At 45.2% G+C, this 17,211-nt stretch overlaps 1 protein-coding gene across 16 annotated transcripts in view; it reads left to right on the top strand.

Annotated features, from left to right (window-relative positions):
- Positions 1-17,211, top strand: part of LOC149337546 (uncharacterized) — an 85,313-nt gene that overhangs the window by 23,589 nt on the left and 44,513 nt on the right. For 6 of the 16 annotated variants that reach the window (XM_089553450.1, XM_089553449.1, XM_089553447.1 and 3 more), the window contains one exon: positions 4,554-6,551. The exons of 8 other annotated variants lie outside the window; for them this stretch is intronic. In XM_089553450.1, coding sequence (XP_089409576.1) covers positions 4,554-5,051 — 498 coding nt within the window. In that variant the 3' untranslated portion in view covers positions 5,052-6,551. Of the gene's footprint in view, positions 1-4,553; positions 6,552-14,313; positions 16,541-17,211 lie in introns of those variants that run through there. 2 more of the 16 variants (XM_089553453.1, XM_089553454.1) reach the window with 2 other exon arrangements.

The following is a 17,211-nucleotide window of genomic DNA, read 5'->3' as shown; positions in this document are numbered from 1 at the left end:
TAATGGTTAAGCTCCGAAAAGCCGCATTCCCTAATAGGACCTTGTGATTTGTGAAACATGTAAGCTGGTGCATTGTTGTGAAGCACCAACACATTTGCCAACATCTTCCCGTGGTGGTCATCTTTTATTGCTTATATAACACCATCAATGTTGATTGATATATACTGGTAGTAGAACGCCTTCTGTATCCCAAAATCTGTTGCCATGATCTCTCCAGTTGACCGCTGCACACCAAACTTCTTCGCAAATGGTGACCCCTTGTGTGGCCAATGCATGCACTCTTCTTTGGTCTTCGGATCATGGTTGTAGACCCAGTTTCATCACTCAAACGTTTTGAGAGTGGATGTTTCCTGCTTTCTAGTGGAATATAAATTCTTTTCGCTATATTGCTAGCAACATTTTTTAAGTATGACAAGTTTTTAGCTACCATTCATAATAGGTTGTGGCGAACATCATTCGTAAGCTGCGCCAAGCCTGAAGCGGAACTTTCCAAAACTTTCCTTTTGAAAGTCCTTTAGCTGGCTGAGCGCTATAGGCACTGAAGTTTGGCGAAGGGTAGCAGCGCACTGTATGGGCCTGCGAAGGTTCTGCAATCATGGTGAAGGTTGGAGTACTGGGAGCGCCTAGCCTTGTGTGTGTTACACTGATTCCATCCCTTCTTCACTCGCAAGCCGCAATGCTGCTCAGTTCTGTTTGTGTGGGCCCCATATTTGTTTAGTTTATGATTTGATTTATAGGAGTTAATGTCCCAAAGCGACTAAGGCTATGAGAGATCCCGTAGTGAAGGGCTCCGGAAATTTCGACCACCTGAGGTTCTCTAACGTGCACTGACATCGCACAGAGCACGGGCCTCTAGAATTTCGCCTCCATCAAAATGCGACTGCCGCGGCCGGCATCGAACCTGTGTCTTTCGGGTCAGCAGCCGAGCGCCATAACCACTGAGCCACCGTGGTGGCTAGGCCCCATATTGGGGCTACCTAACAAGCAATTGAGGGGGCATCTTTAAAAGCCACTGAGGGTTTAGCCTTCATTGATTATGAGAAAGCATTTGACGCAGTGGAAACCAGCAGTCATGCAGGCATTGTAGAATCAGGGTGTAGAAAAGTCATGTGAAAATACGGGAAGATATCTATAGCAACTGCACAGCTACCGTAGTCCTCCATAGAGTCAGCGATAAAATTCCAATAAGGAAAGGTGTCAGGCAGGGAGACACGATCTAACCTATGCTATTCACCGCCTGTTTACAGGAGGTATTCCGGGGTCAGATATGGGAACAGGTGGGGATAAGAGTTAATGGAGAATACCTAAGTAATTTGCGATTCGCTCACGACATTGCCTTGCTAAGCTACTCAGGAGATGAACAGCAGTGCATGATCAATGAGTTAGACAAGCAGAGCAAAACGATGGGTCTTAAAATTAACATGCAGAAAACCAAAGTAATGTTCAACAGCCTAGCAAGGGAACAGCAGTTCGCAATTGGTAGCGAGGTGCTGGAAGTGATAAGGGAATACGTCTCCTTACGGCAGGTAGTGACCGAAGATCCGGATCATGAGAGGGAAATAAGTAGAAGAATAAGAATGGGGTGGAGTGCAGATGGCAGGTTCTCTCATCTGAAGGAACCAGCGCACAAAACACAACGGACAAGAAAAAGGAGGTTCTCTCATGTCATGAATGGCAGTTTACCAACATTCCTCAAGAGAAAAGTATACAACAGCTGTATCCTACCGGTGCTCACCTATGGGTCAGAAACGTGGAGGCTAACTAAGAGTGATTCTGTAAAATACTCTCCGGGGCATGTTGGTTCATAGCTGGCAAGAATAAAAGCGCAACAAGATGACACAAAGAAGGAGGAAAAAAGAAGGCATGTGGAGCAAAACTTGTGGAAACAAGTGTAATCTGCAAAAGTAAAGACACGATCGCACGCGAATTGATAGAAGCGCACCGAATATGCAAAAGTGAGAGTGCATGTGTTAGCACCCCTTCGATTCTGATATACAAAAAAGAATATCAGTTTTTAGATATGGCATAGTATCTGCTGAATCACCTGTTCTTGTTTTGCCACATTCGAGTTTCTACGCACGTGCTTTCAACTGTGTTCTCCCCTATGTGTCTTTACCCCCCCCCTCTTGTGGTTGATATATACGCGGCGGTTTGTGAAGACAGTAAAGTGTTGCAAGTAGCGCCTGTCCTGTCGTTTTTCCTCCTTCTTTGTGTTGTCTGGTTGCGCTTTTATTCTTGCCAGCTAACTGAGAGGGTTCAGCTTAAGTTAAGGACAACGCAGTGAGCTATAAAAAGGAAAATGACAGGTGTAACGTTAAGAGATCGGAAGCAGGTGGAGTGGGTGAGGGAACAAACGCGGTTTAATGACATCCTAGTTGAAATCAAGGGGAAGAAATGGGCTTGGGCAGGGCATGTAATGCAAAGGCAAGATAACCGCTGGTCCTTAAGGGAGTGGATTCCAAGAGAAGGCAAGCGTAACAGGGGGCGGCAGAAAGTTAGGTGGGCGGATGAGGTTAAGAAGTTTGCGGGGATATGGTGGCCGCAGCTAGCAAAGGCCAAGGTTAATTGGAGAGACATGGGAGAGGCCTCTGCCCTGCAGTGGGCGGAGTCAGGGTGATGATGATGATGGTGAGGAGGAGGGTGATGGAAAGGAGTGGGCAGGGGTGGACGTAACGCGGGGCGAAAATAGAGGGTCTCTCTCCCAAAGTGTTCATAGCCAGAAATTGTGCACCCCAGAAGTTGTGGGGTGCTACGTGCGAATTCCCGAACCTGATATCGCCGCAAACTGGTGAAGAGATGGCCCCTTGGAGCCGTGAGGCCGCGCCGCAGAGCAATGCCGATGCTTGATCTGCGAAGCATCCCGGCCTCAATACTCCCAGCTCAGGACCAGTGTATGGTATGGATTACAGACCGCTGAAACGCACTCCTGCACATGTCCTGCTACGCGACCCTCAGTGCCCTTGACGGGTTGACTGCGCCCACCACCGGCCTGTGCCGTTTCTTTTAGTGGTGTGTTGGGGGTAGAAGGGTTAGGCTACCAGCATCTCTGTTTACTCAGTATCGTCGCATGTAAGTTGGTTGTTCTTCGGAAAAACAACCATGCGATATGGGGGTTTAGTTTTGGACGAGCGACGGTAGTATGTGCCCTATGCCGGCGTTCGTTTATGACAGGATGCACAGGGCTCGAGGCATGAAAAGAAGTTGTTAATTCATATGCAAATCAATAGTGCTATAGAAAATTTGAATTGTGCGCTGTTTAATACATGGCTCGTTCGCTGTGGCAGTCGCGTCCTCGGACAAGTGATCGGTTGCGCGAGACTCGAGAGCAAGCTTCCGATTATCTCCGGAGCATACGTCACGCCAAATTCTGAAACTACAGGGCTGTTCGCAGTTCTGCTTGCTGCTGTAGTCGGTTGGGTCGCACACGAGTATGGAAGACAGGATGGAACGCCGTTTTTTTTTTCCGGTGGCTTCAGACTGCTGTCCTTGTGATCACATCGTTAAACGTTTATTGCTTTGAGTTGTGTGCGTGCCGTGATTTGGAGACAATTCCTTTTTTTTTTTTGCCACCACGACGAGTTAGGGTAGACTTCATGCAGGGCAGTATGTAGTAATCACAAAGTTTGTCCAATATAGGTAGTAAGTTGCCTGGGTCCCATTTTTATTTTGTTTTTGCTGTGCTCTGTTAATTCAAAAACCCAGTTAATTAGAATATTTTTAGTGGTCCCAGTGTTACCACATGCTGTTTTTTAAGTTGTTATCCTGCTATAATTCATATGATGAGACCAATCTGCATGCGTATTAATGCAGTGAAGATGAGCTTGTTTTTCACTAAAGGCATGCAGATTGATAGAAGTACTGGCAAGCATTCAGGATGCAAGGGGGCTATAATTGTTGTGGAAATATTCTGGAAGATTTGTAGGCATCCTTGTGACTCGACGTTCTTGTTAGGTCGCTGTCTTCCTGGAAGGAAAGAAAGGACGAGGCATAACACCTCCCATTGTCCTAAATTGGAGTCGTGGAGAAATCCCGAGTTGTCCTGATGTACGAAACTTTTGGAAAAAAGTTTAAGCCAAACGTTGCACACTTGAAGTGAAGAGCATGTTGTTAGGCACCAAATCGGTGCAGCTCAAGTGATCAGATACGTATTTGAATAGGTAATGACCACAGAACTAAGCAGTTCTGTACAAAGCGATGAACCGTTTTTGAAGTGGTCTGTCTACCTATAGCCTTCTTGCTTCTGTCCTTTCCTAGCTTGTTTCACTGGCTCACTTTTCGGTTAATAACGTTTGCTGGTTTCGAAAACTTGTTGTCGTTTAGGCGGAGGTTGTTGGTTTGCACTTGGTCAAAAGGACTCAATCAAGCATGTGCGTAGCTTTAACCAGAAACTGTTCAGTATCAACTAATACTAGGATGCTGTGAAGAAAAGCTCATATTTTTGTGTCAGGCGCAAAAGTTCACATGAAATTCAGTTGAGGTTTCTCAGAAATCTTTAACTGCTAGAGGAGATGGCTTCTGTCAGGCTTATACTATTTTGCATGTGTCTCTTACAGTTGACAACGCTCGCGACACGCCTCAAAAACGAGATTGCCGCTGGGAAGCTGAAGCTGATCTCCAAGCAAGCGAGAAAAAGCGATGTCTGGAACAAATTCTTCGAGCTTGTCGACGCCAAGACCCTGTCGCCCTCGGGGCACGTGCAGTGTAAAAGTTGCCAGCGCTTCCTTAGTTACGACGCCGGTAAAACGGGGACCTCACACCTGAATCGGCACAAGTGCAAGCCAACGGCCGAACACACCCCAGCCACACTGTCCACAGTGCCAGCTAGCATTAAGGACAGCTTGGTGGAGGCTGTTACCACTTGGTACGCGAAGAGCATGCGCTCCTTCGACGTTTTCTCTTACGATGAGTTCCTAAAGCTTGCCGACAACCTGATCGCCACAGGTGCACGTTATGGAAGCGTATCTGCCAAGCAGTTGCTACCGCATCCCGGCGCAGTGACTCTCGAAAAAGCCGACAACAAAAGTTGCCCATTAGAGGGACTTAATGCCTGAGAATTTCATTTCCATTGGGGCACTTGTGGAATCACTCCTCTTGCCGGCCAAAGTTTAGCACGCCGAAGAAACTAGACCGTTTTACCTTCAACCCAACACAGTCCACATTTCTTGGGAAAGTTTCGTCACCGGTGAATGCTGGTCCACGCTCCTGAGGGCATTGCTATTTCCTTTGCTATTTCGTTCAAGAGGACATAAAAGTTGACTGGATAACTCATTGATTGATTGATTGATTAATTGATCGATTGATTGATTGATTGATTGATTGGTTGATTGATTGATTGATTCACTGTACCCTAGTCAGCATTTGTCTAGACCATATACTACTTAGGTTGGCTTAGTGGAACGCCACTGAATGGCCGCGGATGATTATTCCTTTCCTTATTTCGAGCCCAAGAAGGCAAATGACTGAACGGAAGTATGTTCAACAAGGGAAAATATTAGCTCATATTCTCTGATGTGAAAGCAGGTCTCCTCTGCTAATTTTGTCCTGTTTTGACATTTTGAAAGAACCACAAAGTGGTTCTTCTTTAGGCTCTTGCAACAGAGCCTTTGATAAAATTTGCAGAACTACTTGCAAAAGAAAAAAACTTTGAAGTTTCATTGTAAAGTGAGATGTGCTCTATCAATAGAAGGAGGCAAGGCTGTTCTAACAGGTTGTCATGATCCAGAGAACATTGTGGCTAATCAAATACACTCTGAGGCTGGAATTTGTTTAACAGTAAGCTTGAAATGAACCAGTCGCATTGTATAGCACCACCAATATTACACCACTCGAGACATATCATCATCCAAGTGCCGCCGCGGTGGCTCAGCGGTTATGGTGCTCGGCTGCTGACCCGAAAGACGCGGGTTCGATCCCGGCCGCGGCGGATGGAATTTCTTTGGAGGAGAAATTCTAGAGGCCCGTGTACTGAGCGATGTCAGTGCACGTTAAAGAACCCCAGGTGGTCGAAATTTCCGGAGCCCTCCACTACGGCGTCTCTCATAGCCTCAGTCGCTTTGGGACGTTAAACCCCATAAACCAAACCAAACATATCATCATCCTGATTCACTCACTCCCTACTATGCTAGAATAGATACAGTTAAATTTTCTTTCTTTCCTTGCGCAGTATCGGACTGGAACAAATCCCTAATGACAGCTACGTAGTGTGATAAAAAAATTATGTAATTTGATGCTTCCTTGTTCTCGATTTGTTCATTATTGTTTTTATTTATCCTAATGCCCCTCTGCTTGGATCCAAGGGTCTGCAGTATGTATACTAAATAAATAAATTGCTTACTTACTAAACACACAGCGTTGGTTTATAAAATAAACACTCAGAAATACCTTCCATCCTGCTTTAATCATCCGTTTAGATGGTAATTATTTATTTTCAGTTTTCACATCTCATGTTGTCACGTTTTCGATTTTGTTCACGTCCTATGGAAGTACCGCATTTGCACGAATACCATGCGGCTACGAATAAAACACGAGTTTGATTTCATGTGAAAACCATTCTCCACTGCCTCAGCGTCGTTTAATAGACAATAGTTAAGAAAGTCACATGACATGGTAGAGGCGCCGCGGTACTGCTTACGCAGTACCGCTGCCTTCTTTCTGCATTCATAGCCAGCTTTGCTTTTCACGGCCCCAAAAAGTTCAAAAGGTTGGCTTCTCCTCACCGCTTCTGAGCATAGCGGTGAAGCTATCTCAAATAACACCTTTTTTTTGTTTTTGTATCTATTTGCCTTCGAATGTCGGCCTCGCGCGTGCCGCGTTCTCATCATTCTGCGGAAAGTTCGTCACTACAGCCAGACGCTCTTTACTGTAGCCGTTTCTTCAAAAAAAAAAATCTTTACTGTAACCGAAAACAAAAAATGTACACTCGTCTATGGGAGGTGCAATGGGACCACAGTTTCACTATACTATATCCGAGTTTGCTGTAGCAGGGTTCTATTGTATGACAATACTAGCTCTAACGCATTAAAAGCATAGTGCAAACTGCCGTGGAAGACGACGAGAAGAGAATTGACTAAGGAGTGCATGTTGTGTACAGGATGAGAAAGGCCTGGAAATAGAAACGTAGGTCGCGGGAGTAGAGCCAGTAGAATGGGAAATAATCAGCTTTTATCATTTGAGGGTTGAGGACCAGTACCTACTTCAGTTCTATTCTCAATGGCAGCGTTGCAGGAAAGCGGATCGAATTGTTGTGCTCTGTTCTGGTACGCCGAGGTGGCACCATGATTCACGAAGTGCCGGCATGCGGGCGGACTTGTAGCTTATTCGACTCGGCAATCCAGAGCACATTTTCTTACTCCACAAATCAAAAAGTGTGCTTCATATTGAGCTGTTTGGATTCAAATCCTTAATTCTTATTGGCCGAGATGATTTTTGTGCTTCTTCCTGGATTCAAGCAGCAAAACTAGTGGTTTTTAAGGAAAGGAAATGGCATAGTAACTGTCTCACTTCTCTGTGGACAACATTTGAACCGCGCAATGAGGGAAGGGAGTAAGATGAAAGTGAAATAAGAAAGAAATATATGTGCCGTAGTGGAGGGCTCCGGAATAATTTCGACCACCTGGGGATCTTTAATGTTGCTCTGGTATCGCACACAACAAGTGCCAAAAGAATCACTATCTATACAGGGCACAGTTGGAAACTAAACAAGACGTTTAACGCAAGAACCTTTCCGAGTCAGACTAGCCTAGAGGTGGTATCCGAGAAGTATGTATATGCGGGGCATTAAATGGAAAGTCATGGGACTTAGTGAGGTCAGATGTGACATCTACCAGTGTTAAGCGGTGCTGGTAAGTTTGCGAAGATTGCTCAATTTGGCGCAGGACAACTAGGATTAACCTAATCCACCCTTTAGTGCGAAAGCACTACTTAACGGGGTCGAACCCCACCAAGAATCTTGTGGCAGCCCTGATCTCGAGGGTGCAGAAATAAAATAAATATTGCAGCGATTGGATTTTGAACCTGCTGGGCCGCAAACAGATCAGCTTTGCGCTGACCACTGCACGAGAGCTCTGTGCTATCGCTGCAACCGATCACGATTCGTGTTAAACTGAAACACACTCCCACGCTGTGCGTTGCACGTCGTCGTTTTCATCAACTTCCAACATAGCAGATCAGCTTAATGGGGATTAGAGCTTTGTCTGAGTCTATATGTCACCAGACATGCTGACGACCCAAGAAAGCAAGACCATGACCCAACACATGCTTTTGCTCGTTTACTCTGTTTATCTGCATTAAAAGTTGAAACCCTGCCACTTTTTTGTTTCACAAGATGTGGTGCCCTCTGGGGAGTGGCGAAATTTCGCCTGCTACTGGTTAAAAAGAGCAAAACGATGAGGCAGCATATGAGTATTGAGCATTAGCAATATCAAAGAAATATTGCATCATTAGTCATTTTCGCTATATCCAGTACAACTTTTTCATTATATCCGGATATCTGCATTTTTGATATGTAGCGGTACGTATACAGTGCAAGAAGACAAATCTTTTGACACCACTTTGAATGCTCTACGAAGGTTAGTTTGGCCGTAACGGACGTTTGAATTTTGAAGAAGTCACAGTTTGAGGAATGAAGGTCATTGTTGAATTTCTGTGATGTGCTATGCTTTGATTCAACTAATAATCTCATTCTCCATAATTCGCTGAATCGTTTGATACCACTGCGAACATTCTACACCAATTAGAAGGTGGTCCACAGTCTGTATATTAGTGGTACCACCCACTGGTTCCACTTGAACTCCTCACACTGGAGATTATATAGAAGAACAAAGGTATTAGCATGTATAAGTACCACCATCAAATGACTGCCTCGCCATGGTGAATCAGTGGCTACGGCGCTCAGCTGCTGACCCGGAAGACGCGGGCTCGATCCTGGCCGAATTTCTTTGGAGGCGAAATTCCAGAGGCCCACGTACTGTACGATGTCAGTGCACGTTAAAGGACCCCAGGTGGTTGAAATTTCCGGGCTGCACTTTCTGCATTAGTTCACGAAAGTGCCGTGCTAGTGCAGCGTGACACTAGCGCTCTTTGTGGCACAGCCGCACTTTTTGGTACACTTGTGCACCTTACAAGTGCATGCCGCACGCTGTCAACTCTTGCCGTGCTAGCCATGCGCCATTGTTGGCCGTTGTTTGCAGCCTTTGACTGGCCGATTAAACTAGTGATTTTAGTGAGTGAATCGTGGACGAACATGGCTGATGTTCAGTTAGCCATGGAAATAGTCGAAGATGATGAGAGTAAAGTATGCGTCATGTGTGAATCGCGGAAAAACGTATTGTATAGAGGACGACGAGAGTGACGACAAGTTCGATGCCGAGCTTGGAAGCTGCATTTGCCCTTGCGGCCTGCAGGTTACTACGTATGGACTGCGTCAGTGGCTGCTTCAAAAATGTGATGTCCAGATACTTCAACTTTGAGTTCAAAGAGCTCTTCAGGTTTCCCTCTAGAGACTTGTGACCTCGTGTAGGAGCGCTTCAGGTGCTCTTCCCTGTATCTGGAGGTTCAAAAAAGGTTGTCTCGAGAGACCTATGACTTCATGTGTGAGCACGTATCCAAAGGGTGTGAGCGGACGGTGGCAAATTATTTCTGCCGAAGAGACAATTTTGATTGCCCTCAGCTTTCTCGGGAAGTATGAATTCTGTGGCCGACCAATTCAACGTGGCTGAGTCTTCTGTTGTGTTGTGCCTTTGGAGGGTGCTGGACATTTTCCTGGACGTCAGGGCCGAAGTGAACGTGTGGCCAGACGATGCAGAGCTGGTCCATAGCAAGGCAAGTTTTTTCTCTAAGAGTGGTGGGAAAGGTCCCCGAAACACTGTTGGCTGCATTGATGGCAGCCATGTCGAGATTAGCAAGCCTGAAGGCTCCAGTGCTTCCTATATCAATAGGAAGAAGTTTGTTTGTTGGTTTGTTTGTTGGGGTTTAAAGTCCCAAAGCGACTCAGGCTATGAGGGCCGCCTTAGTGAAGGGCTCCGGAAATTTCAACCACCTGGGGTTCTTTAACGTGCACTGACATCGCACAGTACACGGGCCTCTAGAATTTCGCCTCCATCAAAATTCAGCCGCCGCGGCCGGGATCGCACTCGCAGCCGAGCGCCGTAACCACTGAGCCACCGCAGCGGGGTCAATAGGAAGAAGTGGTCGTCGATAATATTGCAGGGAATCTGCAACGACCTGAACAAATTACTTGATGTATTCATAGGATTCCCCTGCTCTGTGCACGATGCCCGCATGCTGGAGGAGAATCCCTTCTTCTCGGAAGCCACCAGTAAATGCAAGGACGATGGGCGGCTCGGCGTACCCACTGCTTCCACGGCAATTGTCTCCCTACAGGGACAATAATCAAGCTTTCCTTCGTGGAAAAAGAAGTTTAACAAGTACCATAGCCAGCAAAGAGCGGCTATAGTGAATACATTCAAGCTTTAACTTAAACAGTGCTTCAGGCGGCTGTATCTGATTGATGCCGAGAGTATTCTCTAGTGCTGCAAGATTGTACTGGGTGCCACTGTGCTTCACAATTTGTGTAATGTCTAAAAAATTTCATGGCCGAACTTAGAGACAACCCTCACCTGGATGATATATGCAACAGTCATGAAGATATCGGAATCACCTTATCAGCGTGGTCTGAGAACCAAAGACAAATAAATGCTCAGCATAAGTGCTAGAAAAACATCTTTGCTCGCGTAAGGAAACATCTCCCCGACATGTTCTGGATGTCTACTGTTTATTGGAGCGGACGACACTTATCAATTCCTTAACTGGGGCCATTCTTGCGTCGTGTTTGTCTGGCAGTCTTCGCACCTGCAATAATCTCCAAAAGGGTGTCGACAGATGTGTCTCCCTGCAACTCCTTTTTCTTGCTGGCTTAAGCTGTGGCTCTGCTTGAGGCTCGCTCCTGTGTTCCTCAATTTCTTCCCTGTAGAATGCATAAGAATGACTTCCCTTCATGTTATCACAAATAAAAACAGCTTACCCTGAGGTAGTGCCTTCTTGTTGTGAGGCTTGTTGAAAAGTCCGAACTCTTCGCTGTGTGAGCAGCAAGTTGGTGTTATGTGGTGTTGTTTTTCCAACAGTTCCGCCAGCTCACTGAAAAATTTAAGCAGCTTTCATAGCTGTTTGAAAGAAAAAAAAAACCCTAAATTGAACTGCTTTCCTTCACTTACGAGTTGCACTTCTATTTGGACTCCGCTTTTTCATCTGACTGCATATTTGCATATTCTTTGACTTTGCTAAAGCATTTGATAAAGTTAATAACTCACTGCTATTACATAAACTAAGTGTGCTTAACATTGACCCTGCAGTTCTCGACTGTATTGTGGATTTTTTTCTTCTCGCGTTGAATTTGTCAGTATTATTGACGCTGATTCCTCTACTGTACCACTTCGTTCTGGGGTTCATCAGGGATCAGTTCTTGGCCTTCTTACATTTTTTTATTGTCTATATTGTTGTGAATTGCTGTTCTCCTTGGTAATGTACCTAGTACCCTGAGAGTAAAATAAATAAATAAACAAATATCTCTTGCCAAGGAGCATTCCCGGAGGAGAGGGGAGGGCGAATGAAAAAGAGAGAGGGTGCAAACTGGGCCCCTTCATCCCCCGGCAGATTGAAAACTCGGCGCTGTGCATTTTGCCGTGAGCCTGAATCTATCAATCATTTTTGGCTCCATTGTCATCGTTTCACCTCTTCGAGAAGAAGGTTGCTAGAGGAGCCCTTGCAAAATCTTGGCCTTAGTTTGAGCTGCCCGCTCTTGCTGTCATTTGGTGCCACCCCGCTTGGGTACAGCCACAGGTCTGTTTTTACCACTATTCAAAATTTCTTGCTGGAATCTCGTTAGCTGCCTTGCTAAATTTTGCAGTCCTGCCTTTTCTGTCTTTATTGTTACTTTTTAATTACTTAGTTTTTCTTTTGAGTCTATGCCTTACTTGAATTAAGACCCACTGGTGTTGCACTTCGGCATGCGTTATTATCTGCTTTTTTTCTTTATTTGGCCACATAAATAAGCAGCTGAATAGCCTTCTATGCCTCCCAATGCTTGGCCGATTACCCAGTGTGGGTATGTGCCATCTGTTATTAGGTGAGCGACAGAAACAATTAAAAACACTATGGCAACGGCCGTGTGGTTTCAGGCATCGATAAGCAAATCTGGTGCTGTGCCGGGCTGCCAGCAAAACTGGATGGCACTGTGTTTCTCTGAAAAAAAGCTGCTTCTTCAAACTTCAACAAAAGGCATCCTGTGCCTTGCTGCCTGGCCTGTTTTTTGTGGAAAAGCAGCTGCGTCATATTCCTACCAAATTCCGCGGAAGTGGCCCTTGCTAACTGCGTCCGGTTGTTAGCCCATCCAGAGGAGTGGACAATGAAAGCCTCTCCTGTCATGCATGCCAGTGGTTGTTCCCTTGCATCTCACACTCACTTAGAATAACCATGGACACCTGGTCACAAAGGCCTGGCCGGAAACGAGGTAGCGAATGATCTAGCCCGAGCTCTCACAAACCGGTCGTATAGTCATCCCTACCCCACCCCCCTCCCATGACCGTATGGTGACAGGCTAGAACACCTTTGCTAGAAAGAAGACATTTCTCACTGGCACTCAAACAACTGTTCTTCTTGGGCACCACTGACTGGAGGAGAATACAAACAAACACATATCCAAGTCTTCCCATTTTACTCAATATCGGGCCCACACAATACCCCAGTTACTGTCCTTGGTGCGGAGCAAGCCCCTCGCTCTATCATGCATCTTGGGAATGCCAGGACATATTGGACAGAAAGTTAATAGTGCCATACCCGACACACGAGCAGTGGGAGGAGGCCCTGACCAGCGACCAGCAAGCCTGGATCATCCAGCTAGTCCGCAAGCCAGCAGCTGTCAGCGGAGCCCTGGACTTGGGGCCCCGACCGCCCAGCTCCTGCAAATTAAACTATTCTATTAAAAGTTTTCTCTCTCTTTCCTTGCCTCGTAGGTCTGCACACTTGCTGCAGTTTGTGAAATCAGCAGTCGAAATGTCATTGGATGCTTGTGAAGAGACTGCTGTCCCCGTCTACAGGGACCTAGAAATGAGGGAAGGTTTTATAATAGTGGGAATGTGTGTGCTATAGTCCAGTGCAACTTATAGGACTATGGACACCTAATTTCATTGCATGTTTTCTTCTTTTGTATGATGCGTCAGACATTAGAAAACACGGATCACATCATGTTATTTGCCTACGACCACTAAATTTGATCATTGAATTTCTTCTCTCATGCTGTCTTGGTTTCCGTTTAATCAACCGAACGATGGTTGTGACATGCATTTGAACTTTAGGTCACGTGAGGGATGAAAAAACTGCGATATAAATGCTGATAGATACCTTTAACTTGCCACACTTTTTAAACCAGCCTCCTTCAAAAGCTAAAGTTGCAAAGACGACATATGAGCAGTTATATTGCAGTTTTTTTTTGGGGCCTCAAGTGACCTAAGGTCCAACTACTCGTCCTTCATTTGTTGCCAGACTTGCTAGCGTTGAATTTCTGGACTTTTTTCTTTTGTTTGTGTAGCCTTTTTACTTTGCAGTGTTGAATTTCTGGAATTTTTTCTTTTGTTTGTGTAGCCTTTTTACTTTGCACTGTTTGTGAAAGGCCCCTCCTGCTAGGGCCAAAGCATTGGCCTACAGTATGGTTAAATAATAATAAATACAAAAAGCTAATCGCAAGAAAGCATTTATAAACTTCAATATTGTTTTGCGTCGCTTCTTTACTATAGTCAAACGCTAGAAAGCTGGTTAGAAACCAAGAAAATACTATAAGGTCTAAAATTTTGTCACCTCGCTTATTTAATATAGTCAAACACTAAAAGTCAATTACGTTTACTGTTGTGACTGGCCAGCAGAGTTATACAGGACACCGTGGACTGGGGCCCAGTGTTGCCAACTGCTGTTTATTTTGTCAGGTGCATCCTACTAAACCAGAGTCTCAACACTGCTCTGTGTTGCTGCTAGTTCAAACCCCGCTCAGGGCTGGTTTTCTCCTGCATACCATTCGGAAAAGAATGCTCAGAAGTTTTCGGTTAAGTTCGCGCTTCATGTTCAGCCTCAGGTTCGCCTCAGTTTCAGGGTGACGTTCGCCATTTGTGCACAATAAGCGCTAAAAGCATTTCATACTCAATAAACGAGGACCACTTCAATACAGCGTTCCTCATGGCTTGCAATGTTGCTTTCTCCCAGTGAACTGTCCTGCTACATCTTTTTTTAAAGAAAAAGTTTTTCTACAGCCACCACTTTCCTTTACAGACCACCACCAGGTGGAGCTACTGCCGCCGGAACACGGCCAATCAGCGAACGACGCGTCTCAAGCGTTGCCGATTCTGCCCAGCAGCATTCTCTGCCGTCTTCAATCTGGTGCGACACGAGCGCACGCACACAGGCGAGCGGCCCTTCCTGTGCGGCCACTGTTCGGCGTCGTTCTCGCGAAGTGACAACCTGCGCACGCACATGGGCACACACACTGTGAGAGCCCCTTCAGGTGCCACGTCTGCGCAAAGGCGTTCAAGAGAACCGACTCCCTAAACAGGCACATCTACGTGCACCACTCATGAAGCATCGCTGTCCACCGTGGTGGCTTCCGTATATTATACGGAATATATTCCGTATATTCTTCCAGCTGCACATCTGAACCGTACCGCAGCTCAACACAAGCCTTCGCTGTTGGAACACCGCATGCTGCGACGCCTGATCCCTTTGGTCATATGAAGTTAAACGTCAAAAGGGTTCACTTGCCTTATCAGGTGCCTTCTCCAATGACATGTTCCACGCGAGCATGGTGCCATAATAAAGTGTTACTATTGAAAAGTCTTGTGCTGTCGCACATTATTCTCTTAAAGGACTATTTAGCGATGGAAGTATCTTTTGGATAGCATGGATGCAACTGGCGAATACCTTGTCTTGAAAAGTGTTTCTGAAGCAAGGTGCTGAAGACATGCTGAATCGTGTTCTGAAAAAAAAAAAACGCTACAGAGAGTGTTTACTACATTGAAATCGGAGCGAAAGCACGGATTTGTGCTATGTAGAAGACAATGGTGAGCAGGCAGTGCCGCAGAACGGAGCAGATGGAAGTTGATGAAGACGATGCTGTCTAATGCACAGCGCGAGAGTGTGGTGCAGCCCTTAGAGGAGATCTGGTCACGCAGCTGCGGGTTTGACTACCAGTCTTGGATATTGATTCAATCTCTTTTTCACGGTTTGACCTCTAACTCAGCTGAAGGTCAAGTTTACACAGTCCGCAATTGAAGCTCAAGGTCTTGTAGTGAAACTTTCACTTCAAAATCTCAGTTGCGTTTTGTGTTGCCTTGAAGTTATCTTGAAGAACGAGGAAAAAAACGGTGGCATTGGGAATGAAGCGCACTCTTTCTTAAAAAGAATAAATAGAAACTGCATTTATGGCAATTTTCTGGGGCAAAATTTAGAACCATTTTTACGGAACAAGCGTTGCACATCAGAAGCCAGGCTTAGACATTTTTAGCTGCTACCAGTCTGCTGAGCTCTCTGGAAGACTTCATAAATTCGTTGCCTCTCTTTTATACCTTTGATACGAAAGCACACCTGTAATCGGGATGAGGGCAAAGATATCGCTTTGAGTAAGTACCCAGGCAGAAAAAGTAATAGTGTGCTGTAAGGTTGAAAGAGTCTTAGAGACCTACAGCGTTGTAGTCTAAACTGTACCTTGTGAGTGTGAAAGGCTGCCTACGCTGAGCTCTGCGAGAGGTTCGGATTCTTAAAATTGCTGACAGAATTTGGAAGCGAGATCTCTGGCGTAGCAGGCTGAGAGATTGGTGAAAGCTTATAAAAAGGATTTGGTGCCAACATGTTCAGCTGAAATCATTAAGATTGAAAATTTTCTTGCAAAGCTCTGTGTGTCAAGACACTAGTGCTGAGGGAATAGTGAAGTAGCTGCACAAAAGAAAACTTATGAATGTGTTTCTGCACCTTTCTATTGCTTTGTGAATGCACCGAAGCGTACACTTGGCAAGCTGTGAGCATGCGATCGTTTTCAAGTTGTCGTCGACTGGTGGTGAAAAGCCGCTCGTAGCAGCACGTCACGAAAGCCCCGGTAGCATTTCAGCTGTGCCGTAAATCCGCTTATCTCTTACTAAGTTTCTCATGTTAACTGCCCTCAACCCCCCCCTCCCCCGCCGCATTCTTTTATCTTTTTCACTTTCTCAGAATTACGCACGGAAACGAAAAGGTGCCCGATTAATGGCTTATACGAAGAACCGCAGAACAGCTCTGTCAACTTTAAAGAATTCCGCCACAGAATGCAGCCTGTTTATAGGAATATTTATTTTTTAAAACATGTTGCATGCCTGCAGGACATTGTGTAAAGAGGGAGAAATTCAAAATAGCAGATTGCTCAACAATAAATGGAGAAAAGCAAAAAAATGTTAGCTACAGCAAGAAAATATGAAAGAAAAGAAAAGGAAAAACACATCACAGAATCAAGCACAATTAAATAAAATATTGTGGCACATATTAATATCAGTGTGCAATGAAACAAGTTGCGAAGTAGTACATTTCGTGATACGAGGAGAAAAAACCCTGCACACGAATGAGGAAAATAGCTTAAGAAAACACGAAAGTGCAAAGCAGCATCGAAATGGCACCTAACCGGTGCAACATAGAAAACACAAAATGAACGAACGTAAGAGCTGTACACACCTAATTTTAGTTGTATGATTTCTTATGTGTAAAGATGCGTAATGCGTTAGTATCCATACATCGCCTCATCGTATTCGCCTACCACCGCTGAATATTTGTAATTGAATTTCTTCTCTCCTGGTGTTTTGGTTTCAGCCTGAGCAATCGAATGATGGCTGGGAAATCAAAGGTGAGATTAGTTCATGTTAGGCCTGACAAAAACCTCAATATAACTACCGGTACTTTGTTTCATTCACTACACCGGTTAATCCAGCCTGCCACAAGAGCCGGGATAACAACAAACGAGGCATCAGCGAATATATGTGTTTTTTTTTAGTTTTTAAGGAACATAAACTTACCTGGGACATTACTGGCATCATTCAGTTGTTGAAACCAGAACCAAGGTGGCATGAGAGAGGAAATGCAATTACAAATTATTTAAGAGTTGTAGTGAATGCCAAGGGGGGATCAATGTATATAATTTCTATTGCTACATTA

Source organism: Amblyomma mixtum, chromosome 7, assembly GCF_055824585.1.
Source record: "Amblyomma mixtum isolate Tamu chromosome 7, ASM5582458v1, whole genome shotgun sequence".
NCBI classification, from domain to species: domain Eukaryota; kingdom Metazoa; phylum Arthropoda; class Arachnida; order Ixodida; family Ixodidae; genus Amblyomma; species Amblyomma mixtum.
Note: the sequence above shows the minus strand (reverse complement) of the source record. Positions and strands in the feature narration are given on the sequence as shown.